Source organism: Pseudochaenichthys georgianus, unplaced genomic scaffold, assembly GCF_902827115.2.
Source record: "Pseudochaenichthys georgianus unplaced genomic scaffold, fPseGeo1.2 scaffold_2318_arrow_ctg1, whole genome shotgun sequence".
Lineage (NCBI taxonomy): Eukaryota > Metazoa > Chordata > Actinopteri > Perciformes > Channichthyidae > Pseudochaenichthys > Pseudochaenichthys georgianus.
The window spans coordinates 1-20,694 of NW_027262922.1; the positions used below are offsets into that span (position 1 = coordinate 1).

The window sequence follows — 20,694 nt, forward strand, 5'->3', positions numbered from 1 at the left end:
GTCAGCCGAACCAACGGCTTCCTGTTCGTGCAGACCGACAAACCGCTGTACACCCCCCATCAGGCCGGTGAGGGAACTGCACCCCACACCGTAACAGCTGGAGATACCAGAGTACACACATCCTTTACTCAAGTAGAAGTACACACATCCTTTACTCAAGTAGAAGTACAGATACTCGTGTTTAAAGATACTCTGGTGAAAGCAGAAGTACTGACTAAACTTCTTTCATCAAGTCAAAGTAAAGAGGCTTTGAAGTGTGCTTCAGTAGAAAGTACCCATAACTAGCAGCTGCTTTAAAGAGTACCTGACCTCCCTTTATATCAATAGAACAATAATGTCATTGTTAGCTAATGAATGTTTCCATGGTGACCAACGGCAACATGACAACGTTTCCATTGGTCCCTCTTCTTTAGAGAAGACCAGGAAGTGATGGATACACGGATCGTGTTCCAACCAATAGGCACGCAGTGACTCTAAAGAATAATGATCACGCACCAACACACATTCAGACTAAAGGAACCAGCTGCTTGGGAAATGAGAGAAGTAGAAAGTACAAGTATTTGAGTTCAACATGAGAGAAGTAGAAAGTACAGGTATTTGAGTTCAACATGTAAGAAGTAGAAAGTACAGGTATTTGAGTTCAACATGAGAGAAGTAGAAAGTACAGGTATTTGAGTTCAACATGAGAGAAGTAGAAAGTACAGGTATTTGAGTTCAACATGAGAGAAGTAGAAAGTACAGGTATTTGAGTTCAACATGTGAGAAGTAGAAAGTACAGATATTTGAGTTCAACATGAGAGAAGTAGAAAGTACAGATATTTGAGTTCAACATGAGAGAAGTAGAAAGTACAGATATTTGAGTTCAACATGAGAGAAGTAGAAAGTACAGGTATTTGAGTTCAACATGAGAGAAGTAGAAAGTACAGGTATTTGAGTTCAACATGTGAGAAGTAGAAAGTACAGGTATTTGAGTTCAACATGAGAGAAGTAGAAAGTACAAATATTTGAGTTCAACATGAGAGAAGTAGAAAGTACAGGTATTTGAGTTCAACATGAGACAAGTAGAAAGTACAGGTATTTGAGTTCAACATGAGAGAAGTAGAAAGTACAGGTATTTGAGTTCAACATGTAAGAAGTAGAAAGTACAGGTATTTGAGTTCAACATGTAAGAAGTAGAAAGTACAGGTATTTGGGTTCAACATGAGAGAAGTAGAAAGTACAGGTATTTGGGTTCAACATGTAAGAAGTAGAAAGTACAGGTATTTGAGTTCAACATGAGAGAAGTAGAAAGTACAGGTATTTGGGTTCAACATGTAAGAAGTAGAAAGTACAGGTATTTGAGTTCAACATGTAAGAAGTAGAAAGTACAGGTATTTGAGTTCAACATGTAAGAAGTAGAAAGTACAGGTATTTGGGTTCAACATGTAAGAAGTAGAAAGTACAGGTATTTGGGTTCAACATGTAAGAAGTAGAAAGTACAGGTATTTGAGTTCAACATGTGAGAAGTAGAAAGTACAGGTATTTGTTCAACATGTCAGAAGTAGAAAGTACAGGTATTTGGGTTCAACATGTAAGAAGTAGAAAGTACAGGTATTTGGGTTCAACATGTAAGAAGTAGAAAGTACAGGTATTTGTGTTCAACATGTAAGAAGTAGAAAGTACAGGTATTTGTGTTCAACATGTGAGAAGTAGAAAGTACAGGTATTTGAGTTCAACATGTAAGAAGTAGAAAGTACAGGTATTTGAGTTCAACATGTAAGAAGTAGAAAGTACAGGTATTTGGGTTAAAAATGTAAGAAGTAGAAAGTACAGGTGTTTGAGTTCAACATGTGAGAAGTAGAAAGTACAGGTATTTGAGTTCAACATGTAAGAAGTAGAAAGTACAGGTATTTGAGTTCAACATGTAAGAAGTAGAAAGTACAGGTATTTGAGTTCAACATGTGAGAAGTAGAAAGTACAGGTATTTGAGTTCAACATGTGAGAAGTAGAAAGTACAGGTATTTGTGTTCAACATGAGAGAAGTAGAAAGTACAGGTATTTGGATTCAAAATGTAAGAAGTAGAAAGTACAGGTATTTGGGTTCAAAATGTAAGAAGTAGAAAGTACAGGTATTTGAGTTCAACATGAGAGAAGTAGAAAGTACAGGTATTTGACTTCAACATGTGAGAAGTAGAAAGTACAGGTATTTGTGTTCAACATGTGAGAAGTAGAAAGTACAGGTATTTGAGTTCAACATGTGAGAAGTAGAAAGTACAGGTATTTGGGTTCAAAATGTAAGAAGTAGAAAGTACAGGTATTTGAGTTCAACATGTGAGAAGTAGAAAGTACAGGTATTTGAGTTCAACATGAGAGAAGTAGAAAGTACAGGTATTTGAGTTCAACATGTAAGAAGTAGAAAGTACAGGTATTCGAGTTCAACATGTAAGAAGTAGAAAGTACAGGTATTAGACTTCAACATGTAAGAAGTAGAAAGTACAGGTATTTGACTTCAACATGAGAGAAGTAGAAAGTACAGGTATTTGGGTTCAAAATGTAAGAAGTAGAAAGTACAGGTATTTGAGTTCAACATGTGAGAAGTAGAAAGTACAGGTATTTGAGTTCAACATGAGAGAAGTAGAAAGTACAGGTATTTGAGTTCAACATGTAAGAAGTAGAAAGTACAGGTATTCGAGTTCAACATGTAAGAAGTAGAAAGTACAGGTATTAGACTTCAACATGAGAGAAGTAGAAAGTACAGGTATTTGAGTTCAACATGAGAGAAGTAGAAAGTACAGGTATTTGAGTTCAACATGTAAGAAGTAGAAAGTACAGGTATTTGAGTTCAACATGTAAGAAGTAGAAAGTACAGGTATTTGAGTTCAACATGAGAGAAGTAGAAAGTACAGGTATTTGAGTTCAACATGTAAGAAGTAGAAAGTACAGGTATTTGAGTTCAACATGTAAGAAGTAGAAAGTACAGGTATTTGACTTCAACATGAGAGAAGTAGAAAGTACAGGTATTTGAGTTCAACATGAGAGAAGTAGAAAGTACAGGTATTTGTGTTCAACATGTAAGAAGTAGAAAGTACAGGTATTTGAGTTCAACATGAGAGAAGTAGAAAGTACAGGTATTTGACTTCAACATGAGAGAAGTAGAAAGTACAGGTATTTGACTTCAACATGAGAGAAGTAGAAAGTACAGGTATTTGAGTTCAACATGAGAGAAGTAGAAAGTACAGGTATTTGACTTCAACATGAGAGAAGTAGAAAGTACAGGTATTTGAGTTCAACATGTAAGAAGTAGAAAGTACAGGTATTTGAGTTCAACATGAGAGAAGTAGAAAGTACAGGTATTTGTGTTCAACATGTAAGAAGTCCTAAAACCTCACTTCCTGTCCACTTGGAAAACTCAGTTTTTTGTTGTGTTTCTGTGTTTCCAGTCAAAGTGAGAGCGTTCAGTTTGAACCAGGAACTGAGACCGGCCAATCGGAGCGTCTTCCTGACCTTCAAGGTGAGTGAGTCACCTGCAGATGAACTAAAGACTCACCTGCAGATGAACTAAAGACTCACCTGCAGATGAACTAAAGACTCACCTGCAGATGAACTAAAGACTCACCTGCAGATGAACTAAAGACTCATCTGCAGATGAACTAAAGACTCACCTGTAGATGAACTAAAGACTCACCTGTTGATGAACTAAAGACTCACCTGTAGATGAACTAAAGACTCACCTGTTGATGAACTAAAGACTCACCTGTAGATGAACTAAAGACTCACCTGCAGATGAACTAAAGACTCACCTGTAGATGAACTAAAGACTCACCTGCAGATGAACTAAAGACTCACCTGCAGATGAACTAAAGACTCACCTGCAGATGAACTAAAGACTCACCTGCAGATGAAATAAAGACTCACCTGTAGATGAACTAAAGACTCACCTGTAGATGAACTAAAGACTCACCTGTAGATGAACTAAAGACTCACCTGTAGATGAACTAAAGACTCACCTGTAGATGAACTAAAGACTCACCTGCAGATGAACTAAAGACTCACCTGCAGATGAACTAAAGACTCACCTGCAGATGAACTAAAGACTCACCTGTAGATGAACTAAAGACTCACCTGCAGATGAACTAAAGACTCACCTGCAGATGAACTAAAGACTCACCTGTTGATGAACTAAAGACTCACCTGCAGATGAACTAAAGACTCACCTGTAGATGAACTAAAGACTCACCTGTAGATGAACTAAAGAGTCACCTGTAGATGAACTAAAGACTCACCTGTAGATGAACTAAAGACTCACCTGCAGATGAACTAAAGACTCACCTGTAGATGAACTAAAGAGTCACCTGTAGATGAACTAAAGACTCACCTGCAGATGAACTAAAGACTCACCTGCAGATGAATTAAAGACTCACCTGTAGATGAACTAAAGACTCACCTGCAGATGAACTAAAGAGTCACCTGTAGATGAACTAAAGACTCACCTGTAGATGAACTAAAGAGTCACCTGTTGATGAACTAAAGACTCACCTGTAGATGAACTAAAGACTCACCTGCAGATGAACTAAAGACTCACCTGTAGATGAACTAAAGACTCACCTGTAGATGAACTAAAGACTCACCTGCAGATGAACTAAATCAATCAATCAATCAATGTTTATTTATATAGCCCAATATCACAAATGTTACATTTGTCTCAGTGGTCTTCACAGTGTGTACAGAATATCAGTATGACAATACGACACCCTCTGTCCTTAGACCCTCACATCGTACAAGGAAAAACTTCCAAAGAAAACCCAGTTTAAAGGGAAAAATGGGAGAAACCTCAGGGAGAGCAACAGAGGAGGGATCCCTCTCCCAGGACGGACAGACGTGCAATAGATGCCGTGTGTAAATTGAAAAGATAATACATTTGCAACATAGGTAGTCCAAATGTTTGGAAATGCATGTGTGTATAATAGGAAGATGAATCCACGAGGATATCCATCCAGGACCGATGATCCAGGACCACAGCCACGACTCAAGATCCAGCGCTCGCGATCCAGGACACAGGACCGCAGGATCATCCATGACTCCGGATCCCAGCGTATATAGACACCAAAAAGAAAGACATTTGGGGAAGCTGGGTTAATCGGAACATGAGTGTACACGGGTATAGACAGAGAGAAGGAAGAAGTAAGATGTCCCCCGACAAACTAAGCCTATATCAGCAAAACTAGGGGCTGAATCTAATCAGCCCTAACTATAAGCTTTATCAAAAAGGAAGGTCTTAAGCGCACTCTTAAAAACGGATAGGGTGTCTGCCGCCCGAACACAAACTGGAAGCTGATTCCACAAATGTGGAGCTTGATAAGAAAAGGCTCTGGCTCCCATTGTACTTTTAGAGACTCTAGGAACAACCAACAACCCTGCATTCTTGGAACGCAATGCCCTAGTAGGCCAGTAGGGTATAATGAGTTCTTTAAGGTAAGATGGCGCCTGCCCATTAAGGGCTTTGTAGGCGAGAAGAAGAATTTTAAATTCTATCCTGTGTTCTATAGGGAGCCAGTGTAAGGCAGCCAGAACAGGAGTAATGTGGTCCCTTCTCCTAACTCTGGTTAGTACACGAGCCGCAGCATTTTGAATCAGCTGAAGCCACTTGACTGACTTCTTGGTACTCCCTGATAATAAAGAGTTACAATAATCCAGCCTAGAAGTAACAAATGCATGGACTAGTTTCTCTGCATCGTTTTGAGGCAAGATATGCCTGATTTTTGCAATGTTGCGTAGATAGAAGTAGGCGGTCCTTGAAATTGATTTTATGTGGGCGTTAAAGGATAAATCCTGATCAAATATAACACCAAGATTCCTTACAGTCTCACTGGAGGCCAAATTAATGCCATCCATAGTTAGTATGTCTTTAGATAATTTGTTTCGTAGATTCTTCGGGCCAAGTACAATAACTTCAGTTTTGGTCGTGTTTAACATCAAAAAGTTTAAGGTCATCCACGTTTTTAAGTCCTTGAGGCAGTCTTGAATTTTATTTAGATGATTAATTTCATCAGGCTTGATTGATAAATATAGTTGAGTATCATCCGCATAACAATGAAAGTTTACAGAATGATTCCTTATAATATTGCCTAACGGAAGCATATATAATGTGAACAGAATAGGTCCGAGCACTGAGCCCTGTGGCACTCCATGGCTAACTTTGGTTTGCGTGGAAGATTCATCGTTAACACGTACAAACTGAGAGCGTTCAGATAGATAGGACCTAAACCAGCCTAAAGCAGTTCCCTGTATGCCAACTAAGTGCTCTAGTCTTTGCAATAGGATATCATGGTCGATAGTATCAAATGCAGCACTGAGATCGAGCAAAACAAGAATAGAGACAAGTCCCTTGTCTGAGGCTATTAGAATGTCCTTTGTGACTTTAACCAGAGCTGTCTCTGTGCTATGATGTGTTCTAAAGCCAGACTGAAAGTCTTCAGATAAATCATTGTTTTTTAAGTAATCACACAACTGTTTAGCGACCGCTTTCTCAAGAATTATTGAGAGGAACGGAAGATTAGAAATAGGTCTATAGTTGGCTAAAACCTCTGGATCGAGGTTGTGCTTTTTAAGAAGCAGACTCACCTGCAGATGAACTAAAGAGTCACCTGTAGATGAACTAAAGACTCACCTGCAGATGAACTAAAGACTCACCTGCAGATGAACTAAAGAGTCACCTGTAGATGAACTAAAGACTCACCTGTAGATGAACTAAAGACTCACCTGCAGATGAACTAAAGACTCACCTGTAGATGAACTAAAGACTCACCTGCAGATGAACTAAAGAGTCACCTGCAGATGAACTAAAGACTCACCTGTAGATGAACTAAAGACTCACCTGCAGATGAAATAAAGACTCACCTGTAGATGAACTAAAGACTCACCTGCAGATGAACTAAAGACTCACCTGCAGATGAACTAAAGAGTCACCTGTAGATGAACTAAAGACTCACCTGTAGATGAACTAAAGACTCACCTGCAGATGAACTAAAGACTCACCTGCAGATGAACTAAAGAGTCACCTGTAGATGAACTAAAGACTCACCTGCAGATGAACTAAAGAGTCACCTGCAGATGAACTAAAGACTCACCTGCAGATGAAATAAAGACTCACCTGTAGATGAACTAAAGACTCACCTGCAGATGAACTAAAGACTCACCTGTAGATGAACTAAAGACTCACCTGTAGATGAACTAAAGACTCACCTGCAGATGAACTAAAGACTCACCTGTAGATGAACTAAAGACTCACCTGCAGATGAACTAAAGACTCACCTGCAGATGAACTAAAGACTCACCTGTAGATGAACTAAAGACTCACCTGCAGATGAACTAAAGACTCACCTGCAGATGAACTAAAGAGTCACCTGTAGATGAACTAAAGACTCACCTGTAGATGAACTAAAGACTCACCTGCAGATGAACTAAAGACTCACCTGCAGATGAACTAAAGACTCACCTGCAGATGAACTAAAGAGTCACCTGTAGATGAACTAAAGACTCACCTGCAGATGAACTAAAGAGTCACCTGCAGATGAACTAAAGACTCACCTGCAGATGAAATAAAGACTCACCTGTAGATGAACTAAAGACTCACCTGCAGATGAACTAAAGACTCACCTGCAGATGAACTAAAGAGTCACCTGTAGATGAACTAAAGACTCACCTGTAGATGAACTAAAGACTCACCTGCAGATGAACTAAAGACTCACCTGCAGATGAACTAAAGAGTCACCTGTAGATGAACTAAAGAGTCACCTGCAGATGAACTAAAGAGTCACCTGTAGATGAAATAAAGACTCACCTGTAGATGAACTAAAGACTCACCTGCAGATGAACTAAAGACTCACCTGCAGATGAACTAAAGAGTCACCTGTAGATGACCTAAAGAGTCACCTGTAGATGAACTAAAGACTCACCTGTAGATGAACTAAAGACTCACCTGTAGATGAACTAAAGACTCACCTGCAGATGAACTAAAGAGTCACCTGTAGATGAACTAAAGACTCACCTGTAGATGAACTAAAGACTCACCTGTAGATGAACTAAAGACTCACCTGTAGATGAACTAAAGAGTCACCTGTAACTGATTGATTTCTCTCTGACTCCCCAATAGGACCCGGATCGTACCCCAGTGGACATCGTGGAAATGATCGATGTCAACAATGGGATCCCCTCGATGCAAAACCCCTTCAAGATCCCCATTAAACCAAAGTAAGAGATAATAATAATAAGAACATATTTTATTTGTACAAAGCCCAAAGTGCTTTACAGAACAAGAAGAAAACATAACAGCGATATTCAAATAAATAGAGAAGAAGATAAAAGAATCTGACCATAAGTTTGTGCGTGTTATTTAAGGTCCTCTTAAAGTGTTTTTTTTGGAATCTGTGAAGGCAACATATTTGTGGTCTTCCGTCCATCCGTCCCTTTCACTAGCAGGAACCACGCCACGACAATGTGATGTTTGTAAGTTTATTGAAGTAACATGTGAATGATATGAGGGGGGTGAAGGGATGATCTGGGAGGACGAGCAGTGGCTGGAAGTGTTGCCGGATATAAATAGGCGTGGCCGTGGTTGGAGGCGGAGCTTTAGGCGTGGCCGTGGTTGGAGGCGGAGTTTTAGGCGTGGCCGTGGTTGGAGGCGGAGTTTTAGGCGTGGCCGTGGTTGGAGGCGGAGTTTTAGGCGTGGCCGTGGTTGGAGGCGGAGTTTTAGGCGTGGCCGTGGTTGGAGGCGGAGTTTTAGGCGTGGCCGTGGTTGGAGGCGGAGTTTTAGGCGTGGCCGTGGTCCTGAACCGATGTTAACATTTTAACCTCATTTCTCACAATATCACAGGAACACGCAGTTTCATTCAAGTGTCGCCAAACATCCTGGCTTCAAAGGAGGTTTTCAGAACATCGTGATCACTCGGGATGTTCCCCTGATGGATCACAGCTCTACTTCTTTAGGACTTTACATTCTGGATGGTTTATTTCTAGTCTTTTCTTCACTCTATCGTTCAATGCCATGTCTTTTATGCTGCTGCAACGCAAACATGTCCTTACCTTACCTTACCTTACCTTACCTTATCTTATCTTATCTTACCTTACCTTACCTTACCTTACCTTACCTTAACTTAACTTACCTTACCTTACCTTACCTTACCTTACCTTATCTTACCTTACCTTACCTTACCTTATCTTATCTTATCTTATCTTACCTTACCTTACCTTATCTTATCTTATCTTACCTTACCTTACCTTACCTTAACTTACCTTACCTTACCTTACCTTACCTTACCTTATCTTACCTTATCTTACCTTACCTTATCTTATCTTACCTTACCTTATCTTACCTTACCTTACCTTACCTTATCTTATCTTATCTTACCTTACCTTTCCTTACCTTATCTTATCTTATCTTACCTTACCTTACCTTACCTTACCTGGTCTTACCTTATCTTACCTTATCTTACCTTACCTTATCTTATCTTATCTTATCTTACCTTACCTTACCTTACCTTACCTTACCTTATCTTATCTTATCTTATCTTACCTTACCTTACCTTACCTTATCTTATCTTATCTTACCTTACCTTACCTTACCTTACCTTACCTTACCTTATCTTACCTTACCTTACCTTACCTTACCTTACCTTACCTTATCTTATCTTACCTTACCTTACCTTACCTTATCTTACCTTACCTTACCTTACCTTACCTGATCTTACCTTACCTTACCTTACCTGATCTTACCTTATCTTACCTTACCTTATCTTATCTTACCTTATCTTATCGTACCTTACCTTATCTTACCTTACCTTACCTTATCTTATCTTACCTTACCTTATCTTACCTTACCTTATCTTACCTTATCTTACCTTATCTTATCTTACCTTACCTTACCTTATCTTACCTTACCTTATCTTACCTTACCTTACCTTATCTTACCTTACCTTATCTTATCTTATCTTACCTTACCTAACCTTACCTTACCTTATCTTACCTTACCTTATCTTACCTTATCTTATCTTACCTTACCTTACCTTACCTTACCTTATCTTATCTTACCTTACCTTACCTTATCTTACCTTACCTTACCTTATCTTATCTTACCTTACCTTACCTTATCTTACCTTACCTTATCTTATCTTATCTTACCTTACCTTACCTTATCTTATCTTACCTTACCTTATCTTATCTTACCTTACCTTATCTTATCTTACCTTACCTTATCTTACCTTACCTTACCTTATCTTACCTTATCTTACCTTACCTTACCTTACCTTATCTTACCTTATCTTACCTTACCTTACCTTATCTTATCTTACCTTATCTTACCTTACCTTACCTTACCTTACCTTACCTTACCTTATCTTACCTTATCTTACCTTACCTTATCTTACCTTACCTTACCTTGCCTTATCTTACCTTACCTTATCTTACCTTGCCTTATCTTACCTTACCTTACCTTGCCTTATCTTATCTTACCTTATCTTACCTTACCTTATCTTACCTTACCTTGCCTTATCTTACCTTACCTTATCTTACCTTGCCTTATCTTACCTTACCTTACCTTACCTTGCCTTATCTTACCTTACCTTACCTTACCTTACCTTACCTTACCTTACCTTGCCTTATCTTACCTTACCTTATCTTACCTTGCCTTATCTTACCTTACCTTACCTTGCCTTATCTTATCTTACCTTATCTTACCTTACCTTACCTTATCTTACCTTACCTTACCTTACCTTACCTTACCTTACCTTGCCTTATCTTACCTTACCTTATCTTACCTTGCCTTATCTTACCTTACCTTATCTTACCTTGCCTTATCTTACCTTACCTTACCTTGCCTTATCTTATCTTACCTTACCTTACCTTATCTTACCTTACCTTGCCTTATCTTACCTTACCTTATCTTACCTTATCTTACCTTGCCTTATCTTACCTTACCTTATCTTACCTTGCCTTATCTTACCTTACCTTACCTTGCCTTATCTTATCTTACCTTACCTTACCTTATCTTACCTTACCTTGCCTTATCTTACCTTACCTTATCTTACCTTGCCTTATCTTACCTTACCTTACCTTACCTTACCTTATCTTACCTTGCCTTATCTTACCTTACATTATCTTACCTTGCCTTATCTTACCTTACCTTATCTTACCTTGCCTTATCTTACCTTACCTTACCTTACCTTGCCTTATCTTACCTTACCTTATCTTACCTTGCCTTATCTTACCTTACCTTACCTTACATTTAGCTGACGCTTTTATCCAAAGCGACTTACAATAAGTACATTCGACCAGGAAGACACAACCTTGAAGAAAACCTTATCTTATCTTACCTTATCTTATCTAATCTTACCTTACCGTATCTTACCTTACCTTATCTTACCTTACCTTATCTTATCTTATCTTATTTTATTTGATCTAATCTTATTTTATTTGATCTAATCTTATATAACATCAAACACAAGTTCCAACTGCAGCTTGTTGGAAAACACAAATGTCATCGCGGACCCAGTTTGGTGACAGCGTTTAAAGTCTCTTATGATAGTTAAAGTGATTCCTGTTGTCTGTTGTTGTTGTTTACTTGTTTGTCTCCAGGTTGGGGATCTGGTCGATTGAAGCGGCGTACTCTGATGATTTCACCACCACAGCGAGGGCAGAGTTTGAAGTGAAAGAATACGGTAACAGGAGGAAACATCAGAAACCATCACATTATGAATGAACTCTTAAATGTTCATTAAAACCTGTTTGTTCCAGTTCTTCCCAGTTTCTACATCCTCGTGGAGCCAGACACTAACTACGTGAGCTCCGGGAACTTCAAGCGCTTCAACTTCAAGGTTTCAGCCAGGTGAGGAAACAAGTGTGAAAGTAATATATCATACCATGTACTTTATTGTCCCCGTGAGGACAAGTGTTCTGGACTCCGTCCTGCAGATCAAATCAACTTGTATTATAGTACAAATCACAAGGGATGCCTCAAAGGGCGGAACAAAGCAAACAAAGTACAAACGTCACAGCATCAACATGATAAAAACATTATACAACAACACAAGTATCGCCATGTGATGAAAGCCTGAGGCTGAAGTGATGCTCGTGTAGATGGGAACTAGGGGATGGAGATTAGTCTACGAGGAGGACAGATGCGAAGAGATGGGTTTTGAGTTTGCTTTTAAATGGAAATAGCTTCGTGGATCTGAATACATTACAATACAGTTCTGCATACATGTACTTATACAAACATAATACACATTCAAATACATACACATACTCATGCACATACTGAGGCAGGCGACCTGCTGCACTACCCTCATGAAGTGACTCTCAGAGGACACACTGTAGGCAGGGATGAGTGCTTATATCGGCTCAGCCGGAATCTTCAGCCAGACGGGAGGAGCTGGAGGTCTGCGTGGAGCAAGTGGGGGGATCGGACTCCATGTTTTGGGCCTGTCTAATAATGTGGGGGGGATCGGACTCCATGTTTTGGGCCTGTCTAATAATGTGGGGGGGATCGGACTCCATGTTTTGGGCCTGTCTAATAATGTGGGGGGGATCAGACACCATGTTTTGGGCCTGTCTAATAATGTGGGGGGGATCGGACTCCATGTTTTGGGCCTGTCTAATAATGTGGGGGGGATCGGACTCCATGTTTTGGGCCTGTCTAATAATGTGGGGGGGATCGGACTCCATGTTTTGGGCCTGTCTAATAATGTGGGGGGGGATCAGACACCATGTTTTGGGCCTGTCTAATAATGTGGGGGGGATCAGACACCATGTTTTGGGCCTGTCTAATAATGTGGGGGGGGATCAGACACCATGTTTTGGGCCTGTCTAATAATGTGGGGGGGATCAGACACCATGTTTTGGGCCTGTCTAATAATGTGGGGGGGGATCAGACACCATGTTTTGGGCCTGTCTAATAATGTGGGGGGGATCGGACTCCATGTTTTGGGCCTGTCTAATAATGTGGGGGGGATCAGACATCATGTTTTGGGCCTGTCTAATAATGTGGGGGGGGATCGGACACCATGTTTTGGGCCTGTCTAATAATGTGGGGGGGATCGGACTCCATGTTTTGGGCCTGTCTAATAATGTGGGGGGGATCGGACTCCATGTTTTGGGCCTGTCTAATAATGTGGGGGGGATCGGACACCATGTTTTGGGCCTGTCTAATAATGTGGGGGGGATCGGACACCATGTTTTGGGCCTGTCTAATAATGTGGGGGGGATCGGACTCCATGTTTTGGGCCTGTCTAATAATGTGGGGGGGGATCGGACTCCATGTTTTGGGCCTGTCTAATAATGTGGGGGGGGATCAGACACCATGTTTTGGGCCTGTCTAATAATGTGGGGGGGGATCAGACACCATGTTTTGGGCCTGTCTAATAATGTGGGGGGGGATCGGACACCATGTTTTGGGCCTGTCTAATAATGTGGGGGGGATCGGACTCCATGTTTTGGGCCTGTCTAATAATGTGGGGGGGGATCAGACTCCATGTTTTGGGCCTGTCTAATAATGTGGGGGGGGATCGGACTCCATGTTTTGGGCCTGTCTAATAATGTGGGGGGGGATCGGACTCCATGTTTTGGGCCTGTCTAATAATGTGGGGGGGGATCGGACACCATGTTTTGGGCCTGTCTAATAATGTGGGGGGGGGATCGGACACCATGTTTTGGGCCTGTCTAATAATGTGGGGGGGGATCGGACTCCATGTTTTGGGCCTGTCTAATAATGTGGGGGGGATCGGACACCATGTTTTGGGCCTGTCTAATAATGTGGGGGGGATCGGACACCATGTTTTGGGCCTGTCTAATAATGTGGGGGGGGATCGGACTCCATGTTTTGGGCCTGTCTAATAATGTGGGGGGGATCGGACTCCATGTTTTGGGACTGTCTAATAATGTGGGGGGGATCGGACTCCACTGTTTTGGGCCTGTCTAATAATGTGGGGGGGGATCGGACACCATGTTTTGGGCCTGTCTAATAATGTGGGGGGGGATCGGACTCCATGTTTTGGGCCTGTCTAATAATGTGGGGGGGATCGGACACCATGTTTTGGGCCTGTCTAATAATGTGGGGGGGGGTCGGACACCATGTTTTGGGCCTGTCTAATAATGTGGGGGGGATCGGACTCCATGTTTTGGGCCTGTCTAATAATGTGGGGGGGATCGGACACCATGTTTTGGGCCTGTCTAATAATGTGGGGGGGATCGGACTCCATGTTTTGGGCCTGTCTAATAATGTGGGGGGGATCGGACTCCATGTTTTGGGACTGTCTAATAATGTGGGGGGGATCGGACTCCACGTTTTGGGCCTGTCTAATAATGTGGGGGGGGATCAGACACCATGTTTTGGGCCTGTCTAATAATGTGGGGGGGATCGGACACCATGTTTTGGGCCTGTCTAATAATGTGGGGGGGATCGGACACCATGTTTTGGGCCTGTCTAATAATGTGGGGGGGATCGGACTCCATGTTTTGGGCCTGTCTAATAATGTGGGGGGGGATCGGACTCCATGTTTTGGGCCTGTCTAATAATGTGGGGGGGATCGGACACCATGTTTTGGGCCTGTCTAATAATGTGGGGGGGATCGAACACCATGTTTTGGGCCTGTCTATTAATGTGGGGGGGGATCGGACACCATGTTTTGGGCCTGTCTAATAATGTGGGGGGGATCGAACACCATGTTTTGGGCCTGTCTATTAATGTGGGGGGGATCGGACTCCATGTTTTGGGCCTGTCTAATAATGTGGGGGGGATCGGACACCATGTTTTGGGCCTGTCTATTAATGTGGGGGGGGATCGGACTCCATGTTTTGGGCCTGTCTAATAATGTGGGGGGGGATCAGACTCCATGTTTTGGGCCTGTCTATTAATGTGGGGGGGATCGGACTCCATGTTTTGGGCCTGTCTAATAATGTGGGGGGGGATCGAACACCATGTTTTGGGCCTGTCTATAATGTGGGGGGGGATCGACACCATGTTTTGGGCCTGTCTATTAATGTGGGGGGGATCGGACTCCATGTTTTGGGCCTGTCTAATAATGTGGGGGGGATCAGGACTCCATGTTTTGGGCCTGTCTATTAATGTGGGGGGGATCGGACTCCATGTTTTGGGCCTGTCTAATAATGTGGGGGGGATCAGACTCCATGTTTTGGGCCTGTCTAATAATGTGGGGGGGATCGGACTCCATGTTTTGGGCCTGTCTAATAATGTGGGGGGGATCGGACTCCATGTTTTGGGCCTGTCTAATAATGTGGGGGGGATCGGACACCATGTTTTGGGCCTGTCTAATAATGTGGGGGGGATCGGACACCATGTTTTGGGCCTGTCTAATAATGTGGGGGGGATCGGACTCCATGTTTTGGGCCTGTCTAATAATGTGGGGGTGATCGGACACCATGTTTTGGGCCTGTCTAATAATGTGGGGGGGATCGGACTCCATGTTTTGGGCCTGTCTAATAATGTGGGGGGGATCGGACTCCATGTTTTGGGCCTGTCTAATAATGTGGGGGGGGATCGGACTCCATGTTTTGGGCCTGTCTAATAATGTGGGGGGGGATCAGACTCCATGTTTTGGGCCTGTCTATTAATGTGGGGGGGATCGGACTCCATGTTTTGGGCCTGTCTAATAATGTGGGGGGGATCAGACACCATGTTTTGGGCCTGTCTAATAATGTGGGGGGGGATCGGACACCATGTTTTGGGCCTGTCTAATAATGTGGGGGGGATCGGACTCCATGTTTTGGGCCTGTCTAATAATGTGGGGGGGATCAGACTCCATGTTTTGGGCCTGTCTAATAATGTGGGGGGGGATCGGACACCATGTTTTGGGCCTGTCTAATAATGTGGGGGGGATCGGACACCATGTTTTGGGCCTGTCTAATAATGTGGGGGGGGGTCGGACACCATGTTTTGGGCCTGTCTAATAATGTGGGGGGGATCGGACTCCATGTTTTGGGCCTGTCTAATAATGTGGGGGGGATCGGACTCCATGTTTTGGGCCTGTCTAATAATGTGGGGGGGATCGGACACCATGTTTTGGGCCTGTCTAATAATGTGGGGGGGATCGGACACCATGTTTTGGGCCTGTCTAATAATGTGGGGGGGGATCGGACACCATGTTTTGGGCCTGTCTAATAATGTGGGGGGGATCGGACTCCATGTTTTGGGACTGTCTAATAATGTGGGGGGGAACGGACTCCACGTTTTGGGCCTGTCTAATAATGTGGGGGGGATCGGACACCATGTTTTGGGCCTGTCTAATAATGTGGGGGGGATCGAACACCATGTTTTGGGCCTGTCTATTAATGTGGGGGGGGATCGGACACCATGTTTTGGGCCTGTCTAATAATGTGGGGGGGATCGAACACCATGTTTTGGGCCTGTCTATTAATGTGGGGGGGGATCGGACACCATGTTTTGGGCCTGTCTATTAATGTGGGGGGGGATCGGACACCATGTTTTGGGCCTGTCTAATAATGTGGGGGGGATCAGACTCCATGTTTTGGGCCTGTCTATTAATGTGGGGGGGATCGGACTCCATGTTTTGGGCCTGTCTAATAATGTGGGGGGGATCAGACTCCATGTTTTGGGCCTGTCTAATAATGTGGGGGGGATCGGACTCCATGTTTTGGGCCTGTCTAATAATGTGGGGGGGATCGGACTCCATGTTTTGGGCCTGTCTAATAATGTGGGGGGGATCGGACACCATGTTTTGGGCCTGTCTAATAATGTGGGGGGGGATCGGACACCATGTTTTGGGCCTGTCTAATAATGTGGGGGGGATCGGACACCATGTTTTGGGCCTGTCTAATAATGTGGGGGGGATCGGACTCCATGTTTTGGGCCTGTCTAATAATGTGGGGGGGATCAGACTCCATGTTTTGGGCCTGTCTAATAATGTGGGGGGGATCGGACACCATGTTTTGGGCCTGTCTAATAATGTGGGGGGGATCGGACACCATGTTTTGGGCCTGTCTAATAATGTGGGGGGGATCGGACACCATGTTTTGGGCCTGTCTAATAATGTGGGGGGGATCGGACTCCATGTTTTGGGCCTGTCTAATAATGTGGGGGGGATCGGACACCATGTTTTGGGCCTGTCTAATAATGTGGGGGGGATCGGACACCATGTTTTGGGCCTGTCTAATAATGTGGGGGGGATCGGACACCATGTTTTGGGCCTGTCTAATAATGTGGGGGGGATCGGACTCCATGTTTTGGGCCTGTCTAATAATGTGGGGGGGATCGGACACCATGTTTTGGGCCTGTCTAATAATGTGGGGGGGATCGGACACCATGTTTTGGGCCTGTCTAATAATGTGGGGGGGATCGGACACCATGTTTTGGGCCTGTCTAATAATGTGGGGGGGATCGGACACCATGTTTTGGGCCTGTCTAATAATGTGGGGGGGATCGGACTCCATGTTTTGGGCCTGTCTAATAATGTGGGGGGGATCGGACACCATGTTTTGGGCCTGTCTAATAATGTGGGGGGGATCGGACTCCATGTTTTGGGCCTGTCTAATAATGTGGGGGGGATCGGACACCATGTGTCGTGGGGAGGGGCTCCTTGTTTTCATCTAAAGTCACAGACAGAGAATCAGCACTTTGGAAACAGGGCTGAAACAGAGGGGATTATGGGTAATGCTGCAATGATCCATTTGGTGTTTCAGCCAATCAGAGACAGGCTCTGGATATATCTGAGCCCTGGGATGTCCTGACAGGACAGGATACATGAGACTGAAGCGCTGTGTTGTCCCTCAGGTACGTCCACGGGGCTCCGGTGGCGGAGGGCGAGGTGTTCCTGCGTTACGGATACGTCAGCGGGACGAATCCTCCGGTCATCATCCCCAGCTCCGTCTCCAGAGTGCGGGTAGGACACGAGGACACTGGTCCGACCAAACAGACCATATACTTGCTCCCCGTCTCAGGGCTGGAGACAAAGTGTTCTGTCCTTCTGTTGTACTTCTGTGATTCTGAGTGTTCTAGTACTGCAATACACACACACACGCACACACACACACACACACACACACACACACACACACACACACACACACACACACACACACACACACACACACACACACACACACACACACACACACACACACCAGAACGTAGGGAACGGTGCCTTGCTCAGGGACACCTCGGTAGCACTTGGTCTTGCCGGGACTCGAACTGGTGACCTTCCAGTTGCCACGTCCCTATGGACTTCGCCCCCACCGCCCGTTGCCCACTGGTAACAGCCATCTTTGGGGTTTCCCTTCCCAAATAGCATGGGCGCCTTTAGGGGGTTCTGGAGGTGTCATCGCAGCGCGTTTTCAGAGTCAGAACCAGAAGCAGGGTTAACACCAGGCAGGTGGACTCGTACGAGGAGTTGACTTTGTGTCGTGGTGCACACGTAGAAGCGAAATGAAAAACCCAGACAGAGAACGATTCGACACGGCCATCTCCATGTGGTCTTTGGCTGCCCCCTGCTGGTCTGCAGGGTACAGCGTTTATCCCCCGCTCTGACATCAGAACGCTCCCTCAGTTACTCTGCTCAAAGGTCTGAGAGACACTCGTCCTCTGGCCCCAACACGATGAACGACCAATCAGATCAGAGACACACAATGAACGACCAATCAGATCAGAGATACAGGGGGTTTGATGAACCCAGACCGAGGCCCTCCGTCCTGAGTCAGCCCTCAGACCTGACGTCTCTTGGAGGGTCTTTCATGTTAAATGTTTGTTCAACTTGTCCCGTGTCTCAATGTTTGTTCGTGTTGAGCTGCTGGGAGGCGAGTTCAGCCTCGGCCTGACGGTCAGCTATTGTCCTATATCGATCAAACGAACATCAGACTTAGGTGTGTGTGTGTGTCCATGGATCTGATGTGTGTGTGTCCATGGATCTGCTGTGTGTGTGTGTGTCCTTGGCTCTGATGTGTGTGTGTCCATGGATCTGCTGTGTGTGTGTGTGTCCTTGGCTCTGATGTGTGTGTCCATGGATCTGATGTGTGTGTGTGTGTCCATGGATCTGATGTGTGTGTGTGTCCATGGATCTGATGTGTGTGTGTCCATGGATCTGCTGTGTGTGTGTGTGTCCTTGGCTCTGATGTGTGTGTGTCCATGGATCTGCTGTGTGTGTGTGTGTCCTTGGCTCTGATGTGTGTGTCCATGGATCTGATGTGTGTGTGTGTGTCCATGGATCTGATGTGTGTGTGTGTCCATGGATCTGATGTGTGTGTGTCCATGGCTCTGATGTGTGTGTCCATGGATCTGCTGTGTGTGTGTGTCCTTGGCTCTGAAGTGTGTGTCCATGGCTCTGATGTGTGTGTCCATGGCTCTGATGTGTGTGTCCATGGATCTGATGTGTGTGTGTGTGTCCATGGATCTGATGTGTGTGTGTGTGTCCATGGATCTGATGTGTGTGTGTCCATGGATCTGCTGTGTGTGTGTGTGTCCTTGGCTCTGATGTGTGTGTCCATGGATCTGATGTGTGTGTGTGTCCATGGATCTGATGTGTGTGTGTCCATGGCTCTGATGTGTGTGTGTCCATGGATCTGCTGTGTGTGTGTGTGTCCTTGGCTCTGATGTGTGTGTCCATGGATCTGATGTGTGTGTGTGTCCATGGATCTGATGTGTGTGTGTGTCCATGGATCTGATGTGTGTGTGTCCATGGCTCTGATGTGTGTGTGTCCATGGATCTGCTGTGTGTGTGTGTCCTTGGCTCTGAAGTGTGTGTCCATGGCTCTGATGTGTGTGTCCATGGATCTGATGTGTGTGTGTGTCCATGGATCTGATGTGTGTGTGTGTGTCCATGGCTCTGATGTGTGTGTCCATGGCTCTGATGTGTGTGTCCATGGATCTGATGTGTGTGTGTGTGTCCATGGCTCTGATGTGTGTGTCCATGGCTCTGATGTGTGTGTCCATGGCTCTGATGTGTGTGTCCATGGATCTGATGTGTGTGTGTGTGTCCATGGATCTGATGTGTGTGTGTGTGTCCATGGCTCTGATGTGTGTGTCCATGGATCTGATATGTGTGTGTGTCCATGGATCTGATGTGTGTGTCCATGTATCTGATGTGTGTGTGTCCATGGATCTGATGTGTGTGTGTGTCCATGGATCTGATGTGTGTGTGTCCATGGATCTGCTGTGTGTGTGTCCATGGATCTGCTGTGTGTGTGTCCATGTATCTGATGTGTGTGTGTGTCCATGGATCTGACGTGTGTGTCCATGGATCTGATGTGTGTGTGTGTGTGGATCTGATGTGTGTGTGTCCATGGCTCTGATGTGTGTGTGTGTGTGTGTGTGTGTGTGTGTCCATGGATCTGATGTGTGTGTGTGTGTGTGTGTGTGTGTGTGTGTGTGTGTGTCCATGGCTCTGAGGTGTGTGTCCATGGATCTGATGTGTGTGTGTGTGTGTGTGTGTGTGTGTCCATGGATCTGATGTGTGTGTGTGTCCATGGATCTGATGTGTGTGTCCATGGATCTGATGTGTGTGTGTGTGTGTCCATGGATCTAATGTGTGTGTGTGTCCATGGATCTAATGTGTGTGTGTGTCCATGGATCTAATGTGTGTGTGTGTGTCCATGGATCTAATGTGTGTGTGTCCATGGCTCTGATGTGTGTGTCCATGGCTCTGATGTGTGTGTCCATGGCTCTGATGTGTGTGTCCATGGATCTGAGTGTGTGTGTGT

The 20,694-nt window shown here is 44.2% G+C and overlaps 1 protein-coding gene across 1 annotated transcript; it reads left to right on the plus strand.

Moving 5' to 3' along the window:
* Positions 1 to 6: 6 nt before the first annotated feature.
* On the plus strand, positions 7 to 18,725 carry LOC117442020 (complement C3-like; the record flags this gene model as incomplete). The annotated part of the gene is made up of 7 exons (XM_034078012.1): positions 7 to 67; positions 3,420 to 3,490; positions 8,132 to 8,229; positions 11,608 to 11,690; positions 11,767 to 11,857; positions 17,777 to 17,885; positions 18,421 to 18,725. Coding segments are annotated over exons 3-7 (653 nt in total), but the record flags the coding sequence as incomplete, so codon positions are not given.
* Between the last annotated feature and the right edge of the window lie 1,969 nt (positions 18,726 to 20,694).